Consider the following 17,416-nt stretch of genomic DNA (forward strand, 5'->3'; position numbering starts at 1 on the left):
TCTCGAGTTTCGGTGACCCGTTATAGCGAGAGGCAGGCGAAGCATTCACTCCCTGCTGCCGGCACTTTTCCTGATAGCGTCATGCCAGTGCGGGCGACGCTATCAGCCACAAGGGTGGAGTGCATGCGACAGCGTGGCTGGCTTCGCTTAATTTGTATCGCTGATGTCAAGATATCGTTGATGTATACGGCATGAAACTGTATCGTTCATTGCCAACTCCCAAATTTATCAAAATGAGTTGCTTTCTCATTCAAATTTGCTTTTTTTCCCATAGCCAGATTATTCAGAAAATTTTGCAGCCCCTTTCCGTGTAAAAAAAATAGATCGGCAACTGTGCTTATTTGCATAAAAGGTTGAATTTCAATACAACGAAATTTCGATATAACAAAGCAAATTGCTAATTTTACCGACCTCTTCATAATGAGGTTTAACTGTAAGTCAAGCCATATATATCGAACATGCCAAGAAATAAAAAATAGTTCAAATATGGCTGCACCTATATCATTTTAGTAAAACGAAGAACTCTTAACATGACACACTTTTATTTACCGTAAGCTCAACTACTAAATCAAGCTATTCGATGGCAGAAGCTGCATCTTCATCTGAAACTGCCAGCAAAGTCATCCTCGTCGGATGCTTCACAGGCATCCCCGGCAGCCAAAATGATGTGGTCCTCATTGCCACAGAGTGCGTTGGATATGCAGCATCAGGCCAGTCTGGATAATATTCAGACTAGCTGCAAGATGATTGTGATGGAGAAACTCCATTGGCTTGGTACTTCTGCTAGCTTTGTTCACGAATATGGTCGAAATTCTTTGGCCATGAATATAAGTTGATAGATAGCTCATTGTGTGAGCAACATTCTAAAAAAAGGGGGGGGGGGAAACTTATATTCGAATAAATACGGCATACCTTCTTTTCAACACACAGGGACGTTATAAGAAGAAATCTGCGGTGCATCATCGAAATGAAATTTTAGCAATGCACCACAGCCATAAATGTCACTAGGAGAAAAGTTAGCATTTTTTTACAATTCATACCATGGCTAATGTCTTCCTCCTAAGGTTTAGCAGCAAAAAGGCATAGTTTGCGTCCTATCTTTTCTGACTAATACAGTTTTTTACAGAACAGCAGGAAAATATAACATATCTATGAATGAAATTTTTTCACTGATATATCTGTGAAACAATATAGTTGAAAAAGGGAACTGAATGGCGCAGTTTTTGTCAGCCACAAACATATGAAGCCAATAGTAAACGAAGCCAAGGAAAGCATGTGGAAAATTATGTGAGTTCTTAAGTGATGTGAAGAAATTATATGCTATATGATATTTTCTTGTTGCTTGGTGAAGGAATCTACCATAACGTCCTAATGCAGGCATAGTTCCAATTGGCAGAGAGATTGCAAGTCATGCTGCAAGACACACACCTTTTTATGCTGACAAGCTGCTTGCCAGGCTGCTCTAGAGCACTCTTCCACTCTGACTCGGAACCCTTGATGCTGTACTGACTAAGATCCATCTGCTGCAGCTTCTTCAGCTCCCTCTTCTGGCGGTCCTCAATTTCTTTGGCTGCACCAGCCTGCACAAAGACATTGTGAATGAAGCAAAATGGCAGTGTATGACCATGTGAGGAAACGAATAGGAAGTGGGGGATACAAATGTCTTCAATGGCAACAGAGCACTCGTCAATTTCAGAACTTCCAACCGTAGTTCTCTTTCATTCCTCAAACATGTAATCACTGCAATCACTTGCCTGCCTCCATCGTCTCCATTACAGATCCAAATTACTTTAGAAGTATGCTTGAAGAGCATTTTGTGTCCTGGTTTTTGTGCTTACAGGGCTTCATCACCTTAAGCCCTTCTGTAACACCTTACAGACCCTGAAGGTATTTAATAAAGAAATATTTTAATAAGCAAGGTGAACAAAGAAATAAAGGTGGGCTCCATCTGCAAGTTATCTGTACTGCGATGCCAGGAGACTCAACATTCAGAATATATTGCTGTGCTTCAACACTAGTCACTTATGCGAAGAGGTACATCTCTGCATGATAAAAAAAAACTGTATGCAAATTAAACAATGCTGTTCACAGAACCTACAAAAACTGCAACAGTTCAAGCTGCTAATGTTTCACCGCTAGATCACTACTCACAAGTTCTTCATTAAGCGACTGCAGCACAGGTGTGAGGTTGGCAGCCGCGCCTGTAGATCGTGGCAGGGCTTCGTCAAGAGTCTTCTCAAGCACGCCACGCAGGAACTGGGAGCACTTCCGCATCACACGGTTGAAGAGGCCCAACAATTGGGTGCACGGTAGATCCAGCTCCTTGGCCAAGGCATCTGCAGTGCGGTGTTGAAGCCCCAAGCTTAACAGGATGGCCTGCAGCAGTCATAGACACATGTGCACCGGGTGTTTTCTACTGAACATCTCCAGAAAGGGCACAGGCTTGACAGAAAAGGTATGTAATTTGCAATGGCCCACCAAACTTGGTGTGCCACCAACACTCCTCTGTATCCCCTGTTGTGTGGTTGATTGCTTTTTCTCATTTTCACTTTAGTGTGCGCTTTGTGGCCACTATAATCGCAGCTCTGTGTTGCTGTAATTCCAGCTCTGTGCTGCAATATGTCAACTGTTGGTATTTCTATTGTAATATTTTTGATGTGAAAGTGTCAAATGGCCCATTGAGCAAAAAAGCTGGTGGTGTCTGTAACAGCGAAAAAATGGCACCTAACTACCACTGGTTGTGACGTCACGTCAGGAGCGCGCGGGGCGCATTCGTGACGCTGGCTTATGCTTGCTGGCTCGAGCAGCACATACCGTTATGCAGTCTGAAGCATCTACATCGTCAGCGGCCGCAACCTCGGCAGTAGCGAAACGTCGGTGGCATGCCTCGTTGGTACCGCAGGCTGCTTGCTCGCAGTTAGTGTATGAAAAATTTCGGCATCTGGTAGTTGCTGTGTAGGCATGTATATATTTTAGCATCACCCAAATGGTTAAGGCACAAGAAAGTCTTGGGAAGGTGGGGGTCAAGACCCCCTAAACCACTCGCCTTCCTAATTACTGCCCTGACTGTACTACAGCCATGGTTGTTATCTGCTCTTTTCTGGCTCAGAATTATGTAGTGGACCAAACTTAACAGGTCTGTGCTGGAGTAATAATAATAATGAAGTTCCACCACTCCCACTTGAGATTTCGATTGTTGGTGTACCAGACAAGTGTGATAACATAAAAAAGAACAGGTATCAATAGTGCCCTGTCAACAATGATCATTGTTACAATCAAGTACCTCTTTGCAAACAGGATAATTCAAGTGTACCTTCACTAGGCCATTCAATGTCTATTTCTATATGGCAGTGCATTTCTATAGGGCAGAGCAGTTCACCAGAGCTGCGCTAACTATCGTTGTCACCTTTACATTACGAGTGAAACTGTTCATAGATCTTTTTCTCACTCATATGCTCAAAAGTGGTCTATTATCGTTCAATACTGCACAAGAGTTCCACTCATTATAGCGACTGGTACCGACATATCTCGTGACGAGCACAGCTTTTCATTGTGTGAAGCAGACCTCAAAGGGACTTAGTGGCAAGCTAGATTAGTTTGCTCTCTTCACTAGGTTGATTAGTTCCAGCTGATGAGACCAGGTGTTTCCTTTGGTGAATTTATGTGGACATTCAATTTAATTTTGATGGCCTTTAATTTAATTTCAATGTTAATGAATAACAACAAATGTAAGTACACACACTTTACTAGCTGAATGACTATGTCTGGGAACCTGTTGGCATGCAAAGAGAACAAAATATGGGCTCACAGACTGTACGGCCGAGAGGTGCATGTCCCCGAGAGTCTTGAGGAAATACTGCTGTGCCAGTGTCGGAAGCAGATCGGTGATGAGGTGGTGATCTACCAGATTTTGCGAGTACAATTCCAGCCGTTTGATGTCGTACACTGAGAAGAGGCGCTCGACTTCCTCAAGGGTCAGAGCTGCAAAGTAACAGCAAGGAAATGGCTCTAGAAACATTGCGAGTCAAACTAAGGGTATATCAATATTGGAAAATTGTAAGTTAAATGTCAATAACAAAAGTCAATATAACGAAATTCTTAATATAACAGAGTATCTTACTTTTCATAATCTCATGTCCATAGAACACAATGTATTTAGAACCTCAATCTAAAGAAGCGTGTTTGTATGCGATTTCAATATAACGAAATTTCACTGCCACCCCAGAGGAATGCCAAGACAATAAATTGAAACTTCCACAGACACAGCTGGTCAAATCATTTAATTACAAGCGGCTGCTTGCAAACGCACCTCTCAAATCACACGCCGCATGCCAAGCGTGGCTGCCGAATTGAAGCCGATAATTGCAAGAAGACCCCATCGTGCCCCACACACTGTGTGCTTTAGGTGCGAGTGAAAGCATGCGAGGGTGAGGCAAGGAAGATGATGGCTTCCCGAGTGCTGCCTTTCTGCACGAGCAAACGGAAAGAGGGAGAGGGGAGCGAACTCGCGGTAACGTGACCAAGAGCACATGAGGAGTGGGGGGTAAGTTTGCGCATGGCTGTAAGCCCAGCTGAGTGCATGCACAGCTGCGCACCCTGTTTTAGAGGCAATTTGGCACAAGTGCAAAGAGTGGGCGTGCTAAGACGGCCTGGCGTCATGCAAGCTGTCTTCCCATGCACTTCGTATTGCAGATTGCAGAATCTTGAGTTTCAGTGACCTGTAGGTGCATGGCAGACAATGCATTCGCTCCCCGCTGCTGACACTTTTCTTGATGGCGTCGTCGTGGTGTGGACGATGCTATCAGGCATGGGGACGGAGTGTACGCGAAAGCATGGCTGGCTTCAATTAATTTGTAGTGCCGATGTGAACATATCCTCAACGTGGCTTGAAACCGTATCATACGTCGCCAACTCTCAAATTCATCAAAATGAATTGTTTTCTCATTCGTTTGTTTTTCTTTTTTTATTGCCCGATAATTCAGAAAATTCTGCGGCCCCTTTCCTTGCAAGAAAAATCTATTGGCGACTGTACTTATTTATATATAACAAAATTTCAATATAACGAAGCCAACTGCTGATTTTACCAACTTGGTTATACATGTATCAAGGTTTATTTTCTATACTAATGAATCCTAAATTTCTATTAAATATTTTTCATATTATCTTTTCAAATAATTTTTAGAAAACACACATTAACATCACAATCATTGACAAGCAGATCTTAAAATGAAGCAAATATGAAATGTTCCTCACCTATATCAGTATGTAACAAATATATGCTTGTAACGAATGTTGGGTATAGCAAAGGCATTTCTGTGTCAGATGCAACTTGGTTACGTTAAAGCCTTGCTAATTGAAATCTCGTTAATTCAGAAAACTGCATAACTCGGACTCATCCTTTGGCCCCAGCAAGCATATGCATAATTTCATGGCATCAAACCTGTTATTTCGGATGCATTTAGTCCCACACCGGTCAATTCGGACAATGTTTGGTGCATGGCAAGTGGGGAGCACTGCAAATGTGCAACACAAAAAAGCAATAGCGGAGCTAGCATCTAACCAAAATGAAGCAGCGGAGTCCGCATCACCATAGTCATAGTCATCAGCTGAAACCGTATAGGAACAACAGGAACGCTGAAATGCTACATGAATATTTATGCCTTTATAAGCTTTACTCTAGCATTTACCACTGCATATGATACTGTGTTGCCCACACACACCTTTACAACTGTATAGTCGCTACTTTTGATCCTGTCAATAGTGACCACGGTTTTTATCAATGGTTTTGACAGCAGCGGTTTCGACAGCAGCAGCAGTGGTTTTGACAGCACGACAAGTCAATACCAACTCGTCTAATTTTCCGTTCTTTTGAGCCATACGCAACCACAGCCATGCTAGAAAGGGAGATGTGCCAACATGGCCCTACTTTCTCCCCCTTCCGTGTGCTTTCCCCTTGCTCGCGCAGGAAGACGGTACTCGCCAACAAACCATACTTCTCAGCTCACCCTCGCATGCTTTCACTCGCATCTAAAGCATACAGCACGCGGGGCATGACAGGGTCTTATCACACTTGGACTTTACATGGAACATGACACTGCTATGCTTCGGCAATTGCTCTTGGTCGCACAGCACGTGATTCGAGTGGAGAATTCGCAAGCAGCTGCGTGTAATTCAACCATTTGACAATCTGTATCTGCAGAAGATGGCATTTATTGTCTCAGTATTACTTCATGGCGGTAGTGAAATTTCGTATTATAAAGTAGTGTATAAACACACTTCATTACATTGAGGTTAAATATACATGATGTTCTAGGAACAAAATGTTATAAAAAGTTAAATACTTCTTTATATAAAGAATTTCATTATATTGAAGTTCGTTATATCGAGGTTTAACTACATGTACAGTCACATGCACACTGTTTTACTTTTTGCAGGTGACTGTGTTTCACTGGATTATCACTGCTGTCAAGTTACTACTCAGCGCAAGATGTATATCCAAAATTTTTTGAAGGCTGTCACCAATTCTATGGCGATACTAGTCTTGTTTAATCAAACTGCATGCACAACATGAATAGTGTTGCACACTCGAACGTTTACAAGCACCAGCGATTACCCTACAATTGACTTGAGAGTTCAGGTTTCGACGACCAACACTGTGCTTGCCTATGTTGTGCTCCGTGTTGCTTGCCTTTCTGTGCACAAGTTCACCGAATAAAGAGTTAAATTCTTAACTCAAACACCTGGCAGTGTTCTCCATCACTACACAATGTGACAGCATACGTGAGTGTCTGATGTCATGCTACTTAAGACGCTCAAGTAAAATATCAAGCCGAGTTACATCCATATATTATTCGTCAGAAATTAGTCATTTTCTGTGTGGCAAAATACAAATTTGCTGCTCAGAAAGTTACTGCCAAAGGTCCCGCTGCTGCTCAATTTGAATCAGCCAAGCCAAAACGGACGAGCTGATGTAATCTCCAAGTGGCCTCCCTGTCTACCGCTGTCTCTGAATAAGCTAATGTCACATAAGACGTAAAATAGGTGGTGTCACTGATTTTCTATTTTCGTCATTTTCTCGCTTACAAAAGCTCTGGTCTTGCTACGAATGAGAAACTATTTATTACAGAAGCCTAATCTTGCAATCCAGCTCGACTTGATTCTCTTTAAATGACACAGAACATACAAGTGGCAGGAAATAATCACACCTATGAAGAGACTGTCTTATAAATATAAATAAAGAGAAAGGAGGATGGCTTATCCTTACTTTTGTATCATTTCCTGACTGGTCTTACTGCCTGGGCCACATAGGGCAGGCTCTTCCACCACATTTTTATACATGTAAAAGGCACAATGTAAAGAAGTTATGCCCTAACTTAGGGGTACAAAAACCTATCTTTCCTGCTGCAGCTGATTAAAAAATAAATGGCAAACCCAAGAAACAATGAGCAAGACAAGCACAAAGCATGTACAACATAAAATGAAATGAGCACTCAGAAAAATTCAGGCTGGCTTTTGATTGACTTATTTTAGAAGGACCTACCAGTCGGCTGAATGGCATCGTCGACAGGGTTTCGCAACACACTAAGAGCAGTGGCTGGTGCCAGCTCTCGGAACTGGTAACCGAGAAGAAAGAGGAAGCGGCGCTTGAAGTCCTTCCATAGTTCTGGCAGCCACTGAGAACCTTCTTGCAGGCACTTGAGCATGATGCACGAGTGCTCCCCTGTCAGGTCATTCTGGCCATCAAAGCACGTCATGCAAGAAATGGCGCACGGGGGGAGGAGAGAAGAAACAGGGAGATTATGAATCGGCTGTGTTGTACAATTAAAAAGTGCAGCCTCAAAGGCATCCCACAATAAAATTTCACTTTGGCTAAATTGGTTTTAAATGAATGGTATATACAGTCAGTAGGCTTCCATTAATTTGACTGCGGTTAATTTAATTTTTCGGTTACTTCAATTTTCCAGTTAATTCGATCTCAACTGAAGGTCCCAGCTGGTGCTCATTTATTTTTATGGGCATAACCTTTTGTTATTCCGATCCTGAAATGTGCCTTCACCAAATAATTCTAACTTGACTAGTCAGCATGCAATCTAACTGCCCAAAGGTGACTCCGCTAGCAATTCTAATAGCAGCAGCATCCGTCTTGGAGGAGCTTAGACTACAGTGAATGCGTGAAGAACATGTCATCTCTTGTTGAAAACGTCTATTTTCAGCCTGCCCTAGGAATATCTTAACTCTTTCCCTACCATAGGGAAAATAAGCATTTTTTGTAGGTTATGCCAGATTTCTTTCTTTTTTTTTTCGGAACTGCTGCACTCAATATTTGATGTACTACATAAACAAAAAGCAGAATGAATGCACTTTTCACGAACAAAAGTTTTATTAACGAGATGCATGTTATAAAGAAGATATAGATTGCCAGAATCAAGATTGTGAGATCGAACTGAACAAAGGTTGTAAAGCCAAGCTTGTATCTATTAAGAAAAAAATGTAACAATAATTATGAGATATGCAAAATGTATTGCAACCTAATAGGCATTAACTCTGAAAAAAATTGAAATTTTTAATCGAACAGGTATTCCACTACTAAAATTTAAGTGCAAGCACTACAGTTTGGCGTGCCGGGCTGCGGCCGCCAATGTTCCGGGCTAGCTTACGCTGTCGTTGCTCTCCGAGGTGAGTACAAGTCAGACAAAAATGCAACATTTTCAGACTCGCTGCTGCTCAATCCATAGATAAAATCAGCCGCAGATGCAGTGGAATCAAGAGATCTGCAATCTTTCAAAGCGCATGCGCGCTGCTCCCAGAGGCAGCCATTTTTGCTTTCTACTTTGACAACCGCAAAACTTTGGAGCGCATTAATACCTGGCAGGGAAAAAGCAAACTGTTTAGAGAACAAAATTATAGTTCTCCTCCTTCATGTCCTATGGCGCAGAGTGTCCATGAGTGGTGCAGTTGGTCTCGAAAGCGGTGTTTCAAACCATCGATAGCAGGCGGCCATTTTTGGTTTCTACTTTGACAATCATGAAAACTTCGGAGCGCATTAAAAAAATCACTGCATGGGGTGAAAAAAGCGAACTGCTAAGAAAACAAAAATATAGTTCTCGTTTATGTCCAATAGCACTGTGTGTCCATGAACAGCGCAGAAGGTCTTGAAACCAGCGATTCAAACCAACGTTAGCGGGCTAATGTTGCCCAGTGGGCACGGTATGGAAAGAGCTAAAGTGAGAATGGTAGCTCACAAAGTATTACTACAGTACAGTGGAACCCCACTCATATATTCCTCGCTGTTGTGTTTTTCCAGCTGCTATGCCGCGCTTTCACGGTCCTGACCTAAAACTCACCGACTCCTATGTATTATGTTCCCATTTGATACATTGTAACTGTGTAATATTCCCGCATCTTATGTTTTATTTGAATGCAGTGGTCACATAAATTTGGCGGTGTACAGGCAATTCGGTAGAACGAATTTCCAGAGGTACGACATTGTCGCTCCCGGTAAGCGTGTCATGGCGCATTTGCAGATTTTGCTGACAATTTTGCTGGTGACTATACTCATCTTTTCCGCAATATAGTAGTGCTTTGTGGTGAAGCACATTAAAAGAAAAACGAGGGCCACTGTCATAGAACGTAGTATGTGTACCTTAATTATACACAAATGCAAAGCTGTTTCCGACGTTGCTCTGGTGATTTGGGGCCTTGTTTTCATTAGTTACATTTCTTTTTGTGGAACCTTGAAAGACTTAACGCAGGGTTTTATTATATTTACCCAATTTTAACAAGCACCTTTTTTCAGGAAAATTCATCTGAAAATTGCCTGCACGGTGCAATGCTACACTAAACCAAAACTGCGTTTGTGGCATTCACAACAGCCTACTGTCAGAGCCAGCCTTGACCATGGCCTAGACCGCCTCAGCTATCACAAGATAGTGACAATGGATGGCGACAGAACAAGTTCTCATGTAGCATGACAACGACAATGCACTGTTTTCAGTGTGCGATTACAAAAGCTTATTCAAAAGATAAATTGTTTTACATGCTAAGCTAGCAGCAACGTGAATTGCATCCTGTGAAGCATGAATTTCATGCTTCACAGGATGAACTATCTTAGTGGTTACTTAGGCCTGGGCCACCATCCCGTTTGAGGTTATTGTAAAGTCGCTTGATAAATGAAGAATATCAGACGCACTATTGGAAGTATGCAGGATGACATGCGATTCTTCACTGACAATGATAAGGTTCTGTCTAAGAGGGATGATGATGAACATTAAAATTCCCAATGTGTGGAGGCCAAATTTCATTGATTTAATTTTTTTCATATTGCCAGAATCGGAGGCATGCTGCATTTTTCATGCTAAAAAACCGGGTGTGAATTCAATTTGCACTTAGTTTAGGAGCTCTGATGTCGTGTCTACATTATTATTATTATTTTCACTTTTGAACACATAAAAAGTGAGTGCACATCCTATTTAAGGGTGCGTTTGAATCGGGCAATTACTGCCATATGAATCAGCGGTGTGTTTCGATGATTTTTCTGCCTCTCGCTTAACTGAGCCCATTGGACAATTGGGCCAATTTCATTTTCATGTCAGGGTGAAATTAACGGATGTCAACTGTGCATTTGCAAAGCTGTAAGGCTGGTAAATGGATGCCAAGTTGTGCTGCATAATTCTAATGAAACACACAAGAAGAAAACACAATGCAGAAAAAATGATAGTTGTAGTCTTTATACTGACTGAGTTGTTAGTCTGCTTCCTGTGCACAATTTACTTCTCACATAAACTAATTTTCACAACCTTCCCAATCACTGCATCATATTGTCACGTGGTGGTGACGTTAAGAACACAGTAGCAATACTGTGAAAGGCAAAACTAGATTTTATTGGGCGAACCTGTGCCCACAAAACAGGCTACACTTATAGCACAACGAAAGCAGCGAACACAGTCGGCGATCGTCGGAAATCTAATCAGCGGGTCAAGCGCGTCGGCTTTTATAGAGCAGTCGTCGAATGTTCCAGACTAATCGTTCGGACCCGCGTGCCTTCCACAAAGTTCTACACCATTCGCGTTACGCGATGAAATCAGATAACACACGGTTCGGCGAAACAGACAGCCGGGTAGAAGCATCGATAACTTTCCAGAAACGTCGGATCATGCAGGCGCGTCCCTCGCTGTGCGATTACATTTGTTAAGCGGCGAAACGTGGTCGCCCGATAAAGGTAAGTACATGTGTCAATACCCCCCTCTTAAAAAGCATCGACCCGATGCTGCAAACAAATGAAGGTAATAAACAAAAGCACTCGTAGCAAAGAAAAGAACAAAAAGGGCGAAGTTTGTCAGCGTCCGTAAAAGGGTTTAAGGCGCACCACGTGGACAACTTCAGATCGTGCGCGGCGCCGCTGTGAATGCGAAATGCCGTCTGGCACGACCTCATAGTCCAGAGCGCCAATACGTCGGATGACCTTGTAGGGTCCGAAATAGCGTCGGAGTAGCTTCTCACTGAGTCCTCGTCGGCGTATCGGGGTCCAGACCCAAACACGGTCGCCAGGCTGGTACTCGACGAAGCGTCGTCGGAGGTTGTAGTGTCGGCTGTCGGTCCTCTGCTGGCTCTTGATTCGCAGGCGGGCGAGCTGTCGGGCTTCTTCGGCGCGCTGGAGATAGCTAGCGACGTCAACATTCTCTTCGTCAGTTACGTGCGGCAGCATGGCGTCAAGCGTCGTCGTCGGGTTCCTGCCGTAGACCAGCTTGAACGGCGTGATCTGTGTTGTTTCTTGCACCGCCGTGTTGTACGCAAAGGTTACGTACGGCAGGACCGCGTCCCACGTCTTGTGTTCGACGTCGACGTACATTGCTAGCATGTCGGCGAGGGTCTTGTTCAGGCGCTCCGTGAGACCATTCGTCTGCGGATGGTAGGCAGTTGTCCTCCTGTGGCTTGTCTGGCTGTACTGCAGAATGGCTTGGGTGAGCTCTGCTGTAAAAGCCGTTCCTCTGTCGGTGATGAGGACTTCTGGGGCACCATGTCGCAGCAGGATGTTTTCGACGAAAAATTTCGCCACTTCGGCTGCGCTGCCTTTTGGTAGAGCTTTAGTTTCAGCAAAGCGGGTGAGATAGTCCGTCGCCACGACGATCCACTTATTCCCGGATGTTGACATCGGAAACGGCCCCAACAAATCCATCCCAATCTGCTGGAATGGTCGGCGAGGAGGTTCGATCGGCTGTAGTAATCCAGCTGGCCTTGTCGGTGGTGTCTTGCGTCGTTGACAATCTCGGCATGTCTTGACGTAACGGGCGACGTCGGCGGTCAGACGCGGCCAGTAATACCTTTCCTGTATTCTCGACAGCGTACGGGAGAATCCGAGGTGCCCAGCGGTTGGATCGTCGTGTAGGGCGTACAGTATATCTGGACGCAGCGCTGACGGTACAACAAGGAGGTAGCTGGCGCGGACTGGTGAGAAGTTCTTCTTCACGAGTAGGTTGTTTTGAAGCGTGAACGAAGATAATCCACGCTTAAATGCCCTAGAGACAACGTCGGTGTGCCCTTCCAAATACTCGACTAGGGCTTTTAGCTCCGGGTCCCCTCGTTGTTGTTCGGCGAAGTCTTCCGCGCTTATTATGCCAAGGAAGGTGTCGTCATCCTCGTCATCTTGCGGCGGTGGGTCAATGGGGGCGCGGGATAGGCAATCGGCATCTGAGTGTTTTCTTCCGGACTTGTATGTTACAGTGATGTCGTATTCTTGTAGTCTGAGGCTCCACCGCGCCAGCCGTCCTGAAGGGTCCTTTAAGTTAGCTAGCCAACACAACGCGTGATGATCGCTGACCACTTTGAATGGCCTGCCATAGAGGTAAGGGCGAAATTTCGCTGTAGCCCAAACGATGGCGAGGCATTCCTTTTCGGTTGTAGAATAATTGCCTTCCGCTTTTGACAACGACCGGCTAGCGTAAGCTATCACGTGTTCATGTCCATCTTTTCTCTGGACTAGGACGGCACCGAGGCCTAGGCTACTGGCGTCAGTGTGTATTTCGGTATCGGCGTGCTCGTCGAAGTGCGCAAGTACGGGCGGCGACTGCATGCGTCGTTTGAGTTCTTGAAATGCGCCGGCCTGCGGCGTTTCCCACTTGAACTCGACGTCACATTTAGTTAGCTTTGTCAGCGGCTCAGCGATGCGTGAAAAGTCCTTGACAAAGCGCCTATAGTAGGCACACATGCCAAGGAATCTGCGCACTGCCTTCTTGTCGGTTGGCTGCGGGAACTTTGCGATGGCAGCTGTCTTCTGTGGGTCGGGGCGTACTCCTGATTTGCTGATCACGTGGCCTAGGAACAAAAGCTCATCGTAAGCGAAACGGCACTTTTCCGGCTTCAGAGTGAGCCCTGATAACTTGATGGCTTCCAACACTGTCGAGAGCCGCCTAAGGTGATCGTCGAAATTTCCGGCGAAGACAACGACGTCATCCAGGTAAACAAGGCACGTCTGCCACTTCAGTCCGGCTAACACCGTGTCCATGACGCGCTGAAACGTTGCAGGCGCCGAGCACAGTCCGAATGGCATGACCTTGAACTCGTAGAGGCCGTCTGGCGTGATGAAGGCAGTCTTTTCGCGATCTCTCTCGTCGACTTCTATTTGCCAGTAGCCAGACTTGAGGTCCATCGACGAGAAGTATTTAGCGTTGCAGAGCCGATCCAATGCGTCGTCTATCCGTGGAAGGGGGTACACATCCTTCTTCGTGATCTTGTTCAGTCGACGATAATCGACGCAGAAGCGTACGGTTCCGTCCTTCTTCTTTACCAGGACTACAGGAGAGGCCCACGGGCTTTTCGACGGCTGGATGATGTCGTCGCGCAGCATTTCGTCGACTTGTTGTCTTATAGCTTCGCGTTCTCGCGTCGAAACTCGGTAAGGGCTCTGGCGTAGTGGTCGAGCGCACTCTTCGGTTATTATGCGATGCTTTGCGACTGGTGTTTGTCGAATCCTCGATGACGTCGAAAAGCAGTCTTTGTATCGTCGAAGCAGACTTCTGAGCTGTTGCTGCTTAATCACAGGGAGACTTGGATTTATGTCGAAGTCTGGCTCGGGAACTACGGTCGTCGGGGTAGATGCAACAGAATCCGAGAGGACAAAGGCATCGCTGGTTTCCTGAATTTCCTCGATGTATGCGATCGTCGTGCCCTTGTTGATGTGCTTGAACTCCTTGCTGAAGTTTGTCAGCAACACTTTCGTGTTTCCTCCGTGGAGTCGAGCGATCCCTCTTGCGACGCAAATTTCACGGTCGAGCAGTAGATGTTGGTCGCCTTCGATGACGCCTTCTACGTCAGCGGGTGTTTCGGTGCCGACCGAAATAACGATGCTGCAGCGAGGCGGGATGCTCACTTGATCTTTGAGCACACTCAAGGCGTGGTGACTACGAGGGCTCTCCGACGGTATCGCTTGATCTTCCGACAGCGTTACTGACTGCGACTTCAGGTCGATGATTGCGCCGTGTTGGTTCAGGAAGTCCATGCCGAGAATGACGTCTCGTGAACACTGTTGCAGGATAACGAAGGTGGCAGGATAAGTCCGGTCATGAATGGTTATTCTTGCCGTGCAGATTCCAGTCGGCGTGATGAGGTGTCCTCCAGCGGTCCGAATTTGAGGGCCTTCCCATGCGGTCTTAACTTTCTTCAACTGGGCGGCGATGTGTCCACTCATTACGGAGTAATCAGCCCCTGTGTCCACTAAGGCGGTAACTGCGTGGCCGTCCAGAAGCACCTCGAGGTCGGTGGTTCTTTGTCTGGCGTTGCAGTTAGGTCTTGGCGTCGGATCACGGCTGCGTCGCGTTGACCTGTGGCTGGTATGTGACGTCGTCAGGTCGTCTTTCGTCGTCGCATTCTTTCTTTCCAGACTTCGTCGGGACGGCGGCGTGTCGTTATGTTGTCGAGGTAGTTTCTTCGGCGTCTTCGTCGGCGGCGGAGGGTCTTCGTCAGTTCGACGGACAGCAACCGCACCTCCATCGGTTGCTGCTTTTAGTTTTCCGGATATGGGCTTGCTGACCGGCCCCGGGCTGGGCCAGTGAATGGTCGGCGCTGCGGCGACAGGTAGCGGCCTGGTGATGGCGAACGCGACGGTCGTCGAGAGCTCCACTGAGTAGCCGCGAGGTAGTCAGCGATATCGCGAGGGCGTTCACCTTGCTGCGGGCGCGGAGCGTTGACGGCGAAACCTCGCAGTCCCATCTCCCGGTATGGACATCGTCGGTAGACGTGACCCACTTCTCCGCAGTGGTAGCACAGCGGGCGGTGGTCAGGAGCGCGCCATACGTCTGTCTTCCTCGGGTAGCTGCGCTGGGCGACGGGTGGGCGTGCTGGCGGCGGGGGTGGTCGACGGAATTGCGGCGTTACAGGGCGCTGTCGCGGTCGCGGAGGAGGACCTTGACGGCGTGCGACGGCGGCGTAGGTCATCGCTTCTGGCTGGGGTTGCGGTAATTGAGGTTGCACCTCCGGAACCCCAAGCGACCGCTGAACCTCATCTTTGACGATGTCAGCGATCGAGGCCACTTGAGGCTGCGACGACGGGAAGATCTTCTGGAGCTCCTCTCGTACGACTGCCCTGATAGCCTCGCGCAGGTCGTCGGAGGCCAGCGATTGAACGCCGGCATAGTTTGTAGAGTTGGTGCGGCGGTCGAATTGCCGGTTGCGCATCTCGAGTGTCTTCTCGATGCTAGTGGCCTCGCGAAGAAACTCGTCGATGGTCTTCGGTGGGCTTCGTACCATACCGGCGAAAAGTTCCTCCTTTACACCACGCATCAGTAGCCGGACTTTCTTTTCCTCGGACATTTCCGGGTCAGCGTGGCGGAATAGGCGGCTCATTTCTTCCGTAAAGATGGTAACGTTCTCGTTTGGTAGCTGCACTCGGGCGTCCAGCATAGCTTCAGCCCTTTCCTTGCGCACGACGCTTGTAAAGGTGCGCAGGAAGCCGCTACGGAACAGGTCCCACGTTGTCAAGGTCGATTCCCTGTTCTCAAACCAAGTTCTGGCGGCGTCTTCTAAAGCGAAGTAGACATGCCGCAGCTTGTCGTCGGAGTCCCAGTTGTTGAACGTCGCGATGCGTTCGTAGGTCTCCAGCCATGATTCCGGGTCTTCAGTCGCTGCTCCATGGAAGGTTGGTGGGTCCCGAGGTTGTTGTAGGATAACGGGGGACGCTGGGGCAGCCATTGGGGTTGTTTTGACCACGATCTTCTTTGTCGACTCAGGTAGAAGTCCGTGCTCTGGGGGCAGTCCTTGAAGTCTGCGGCTAGCACGCTGGTCTTGGGCGATGTTGGTTTTGTCCTCGGGCTTCGGGCTTGGATCGCGGCTTTGCGGGGGCGTTCGGTACATGAACGCACTAGCACCTCCACCAGATGTCACGTGGTGGTGACGTTAAGAACACAGTAGCAATACTGTGAAAGGCAAAACTAGATTTTATTGGGCGAACCTGTGCCCACAAAACAGGCTACACTTATAGCACAACGAAAGCAGCGAACACAGTCGGCGATCGTCGGAAATCTAATCAGCGGGTCAAGCGCGTCGGCTTTTATAGAGCAGTCGTCGAATGTTCCAGACTAATCGTTCGGACCCGCGTGCCTTCCACAAAGTTCTACACCATTCGCGTTACGCGATGAAATCAGATAACACACGGTTCGGCGAAACAGACAGCCGGGTAGAAGCATCGATAACTTTCCAGAAACGTCGGATCATGCAGGCGCGTCCCTCGCTGTGCGATTACATTTGTTAAGCGGCGAAACGTGGTCGCCCGATAAAGGTAAGTACATGTGTCAATATGCTAATGAAGATGTCAAAGACCATAGGACCAGCAATTCGAAGGCAAGTCAACCGCTAATACCAATGTACTCACAGGGGTTTGTCTGAGGTATACAGGAACATACCCTGCTTTCTTCCAAAACCTGAGGGAAAAAAATGAACATTATGAATATGCTCAGCATTTGCACATCACAAGCTCATCTGTACATTAACAACAGGTTATGTATGATATCAGTGTAAAGTGCAGTTAAAGTAATGACACCACCTGATTTAGAAAACACATGAGAACAAATGAGAAACTGAAGGGTAGTGCTAACTTATAACAGAAGTGAAACAAATGTACCCCTCCGATGTTAGTGCAGTCGGCTCGTGTATCAGAGGGGTGCAAGAGACGGGAGAGGGGTGCTCGAGGCAAGTGATGCGTAGGGAGGTGCGAAACTGAGTGAAACTGTTGTGCGCGGTGTGCAGCACAAAGGTGGGTGGCGAAAGTGTGGGACGGTTTGCATTATTTTTTTATTTTTTCCTCCCAAGATTTTGCGTTTTTCTTTTCGGCATAGACACCCAGTAGTCAGGTTTAATTGTTATAGCTAAATTGTTAATGCAGCATGGGAACATTGTACTAGTAAGTGTAGATATTTGGCCTTGTTAG

At 46.5% G+C, this 17,416-nt stretch overlaps 1 protein-coding gene across 1 annotated transcript in view; it reads right to left on the reverse strand.

The window, feature by feature from the left end:
- Nucleotides 1-17,416, reverse strand: part of l(1)G0020 (RNA cytidine acetyltransferase l(1)G0020) — a 47,340-nt gene that overhangs the window by 1,177 nt on the left and 28,747 nt on the right. Inside the window, exons 14-18 of the mRNA XM_050183929.3 lie at nt 16,862-16,910; nt 7,541-7,733; nt 3,809-3,981; nt 2,152-2,376; nt 1,429-1,580 (exon numbers count right to left, since the gene is read on the reverse strand). Coding sequence (XP_050039886.1) covers nt 1,429-1,580; nt 2,152-2,376; nt 3,809-3,981; nt 7,541-7,733; nt 16,862-16,910 — 792 coding nt within the window. The remainder of the gene's footprint in view (nt 1-1,428; nt 1,581-2,151; nt 2,377-3,808; nt 3,982-7,540; nt 7,734-16,861; nt 16,911-17,416) is intronic.

The sequence above is a fragment of the Dermacentor andersoni genome, chromosome 4 (assembly GCF_023375885.2).
Source record: "Dermacentor andersoni chromosome 4, qqDerAnde1_hic_scaffold, whole genome shotgun sequence".
NCBI classification, from domain to species: Eukaryota; Metazoa; Arthropoda; class Arachnida; order Ixodida; family Ixodidae; genus Dermacentor; species Dermacentor andersoni.